Source organism: Anopheles bellator, unplaced genomic scaffold, assembly GCF_943735745.2.
Source record: "Anopheles bellator unplaced genomic scaffold, idAnoBellAS_SP24_06.2 scaffold02236_ctg1, whole genome shotgun sequence".
Classification (NCBI taxonomy): Eukaryota; Metazoa; Arthropoda; class Insecta; order Diptera; family Culicidae; genus Anopheles; species Anopheles bellator.
The window spans coordinates 112-1523 of NW_026686358.1; the positions used below are offsets into that span (position 1 = coordinate 112).

The following is a 1412-nucleotide window of genomic DNA, read 5'->3' on the forward strand; positions in this document are numbered from 1 at the left end:
TCCGATAAATCAAAGACTGATAGCTCTTCTAAAACGACTAAACCGACTAGATACGACTCGTCGGAGTCACCGGAGTCTAATGAGTATAAACCTCGGAGAAAACACAGGGCGTGGAAACGCCCCAAGCCTACTGAAACCTCTGATGAGTCTAAATTCGATTCGGTGGAAGCCAGAAAGTCAGCCAAACGTGATAAAGCAGAGTCCATGAAATCGTCAGCCACTAGCATCAAATCGGAAGTGAAGGATTCTTCTAAAGAGTCCGAAAAATCTAAGACTGACAGGTTTTTCAAAACGACTAAACCGACTGGATACGACTCGTCGGAGTCGCCGGAGTCCAATGAGTACAAACCACGGAGAAAGCACAAGCCGTGGAAACACCCTAAGCCTACTGCTGCGTCTGATGAGTCTAAATTCGATTCGCTGGAGTCCAGAAAATCGGCAAAACGGGCTAAAGCCGAGTCTATGAAATCAGAAGTGGAATCCAAAGACTCCGATAAACCTAAGACTGATAGCTCTTTTAAAACTACTAAACCGACTGGAACCGACTCGTCGGAGTCACCGGAGTCCGATGAGTATACTAGACGTCGGAAAAAACACAAGGTGCCGAAATCGACTAAGCCTACTGATGTATTTGATGAGTCGAAACTAAATTCGGTCGAGTCGAGAAAATCGGCCAAACGTGCTAAAGCCGAGTCTATGAAATCGGAAGTGGAATCCAAAGACTCCGATAAATCTAAGACTGATAGTCCTTTTAAAACGACCACACCGGCTAGAACCGACTCGTCGGAGTCATCGGAGCTCAATCAGAACAAACTTCGAAAAAAGCAAAAGCTGCCGAAACCCACTAAGCCTACTGAGGCCCCCGATGAGGCTAAGTTCGCTTCGGTTGAGTCCAGAAAGTCAGCCAAACTAGCTAAAGCAGAGTCGATGAAATCGTCAGCCAGTTCCAAATTGAAAGCTGAACTTTCTTCCAAAGAGTCCGATAAATCAAAGACTGCCACTTCCGCAGAGAGTTCCGGGAATACTAAGCGTGCCACTCGTTCTAAACCTAAGCCTAGTACGAGCTCTTTTACAACGCCTAAACCGGACTCATCGGAGACGTCGGAGTCCGATAAGGCTACAAAACCTTCAAAACGCAAGCTGTCAAAGCCCGCCAAGCCTACTGCTGCATCAGATGAGTCTAAATTCGCTTCGGTTGAGTCCAAAAAGTCTGCCAAAGATGCTAAGGCAGAGTCGATGAAATCTGCAGCAAAGGATTTGAAAGACTCCGACAAACTGGACACTTCCGCCGACAGTTCTGCGCCCACCGTCCTTATCAAGCTACCCGACTCGCACAAAAGTGTATGTGATTGGTGTTCGGAAAAATGTTGCCAGAAGAAGGACGCGAACTCGGTATCCGCGTGTCCCACAAA

At 47.2% G+C, this 1412-nt stretch overlaps 1 protein-coding gene across 1 annotated transcript; it reads left to right on the plus strand.

Annotated features, from left to right (window-relative positions):
- Window positions 1-204: 204 nt before the first annotated feature.
- LOC131214745 (nucleolar protein dao-5-like) lies at window positions 205-1341 on the plus strand (the record flags this gene model as incomplete). The annotated part of the gene is made up of 1 exon (XM_058209077.1): window positions 205-1341. A coding segment is annotated over exon 1 (1137 nt), but the record flags the coding sequence as incomplete, so codon positions are not given.
- Between the last annotated feature and the right edge of the window lie 71 nt (window positions 1342-1412).